This window comes from Atta colombica, unplaced genomic scaffold (assembly GCF_001594045.1).
Source record: "Atta colombica isolate Treedump-2 unplaced genomic scaffold, Acol1.0 scaffold189, whole genome shotgun sequence".
Taxonomy (NCBI): Eukaryota; Metazoa; Arthropoda; class Insecta; order Hymenoptera; family Formicidae; genus Atta; species Atta colombica.
Window position 1 is genome coordinate 3,259,747 of NW_017259281.1, and position 941 is coordinate 3,260,687.

Sequence of the window (941 nt, forward strand, 5' to 3'; positions counted from 1 at the left end):
CAATTACCTTTACATTTTTTTTAACTGAAGTTTTATATATAATATTTTTTCAACATTTCAATAAAATTTTATTAAAGTTATCAGAATGTCTCTTTTGGCAAATTGCAAAAAAAAATAATAGAAAAAAGGTAATAATCAATAATAAAAGATAATAAAATGCATAAATATTCTTTTGATATATAAAGAAATTAATACTAAAACGTCGCTTTTATATCGAACTTTTTTTAAATCGAAAAATAAACAATGATGAAAATGAAAGTGACAGAGAGAAAAAATAACAAACATATTTGCTATTAAAAATTAAATTTGAGAAAGGAAGGAACATTCACTCACCATTCTTTATTTATGTAAGGTATTGTCTCAACCTCGTATTCAAAGATGCTGTCAATCCACTTACAGATTTCATCAAAGTATTTGTTTATTTCCATATCTGGATTTATATTTTGGATGCGCTTAAGCCAAGTATTGTACATATTACAATAGCACGTTTTGCTGACAACATCATTCATGGAGGACAGAGTTCTGAACAGGATGTAACAAATTGCTTCGTATTTGTTATGTGTCATGTTCTCTATTACAATTTTGCAGTACTTTATGATTGCGTATAGTAACATTATAAATGTGCATTTGGGAAATATGTCTAAATGTATCAAAATAATTTGTGATACATCGGCCGTGATGCGTATTATATTTTCGTATGCTACCATCTCGTCGGTCCAACCAAATTTGTACCAGAATTCGAATGTCAACTCAGACGCAAATTCTATGTACTCCCACTCGAAGCTGTGCAACATTACATGACGTATAAAAGCTTCTTGATCAAGACTGAAAGATTGCGCATAACTGCGCAATTTGGGATGACATTGTGGATCTTTGCGCAATAGTTGATACACAGGGAAGCAACGTTTAGCATATTCCTGAATTATACTCAGTGTATTCAT

General features: G+C 30.1%; 1 protein-coding gene across 1 annotated transcript in view; it reads right to left on the reverse strand.

Annotated features, from left to right (window-relative positions):
- Positions 1-941, reverse strand: part of LOC108686754 — a 1,433-nt gene extending 492 nt beyond the window's left edge. Inside the window, exon 1 of the mRNA XM_018192204.1 lies at positions 334-941. Within this exon, the coding sequence (XP_018047693.1) occupies positions 334-941 (608 nt within the window). The remainder of the gene's footprint in view (positions 1-333) is intronic.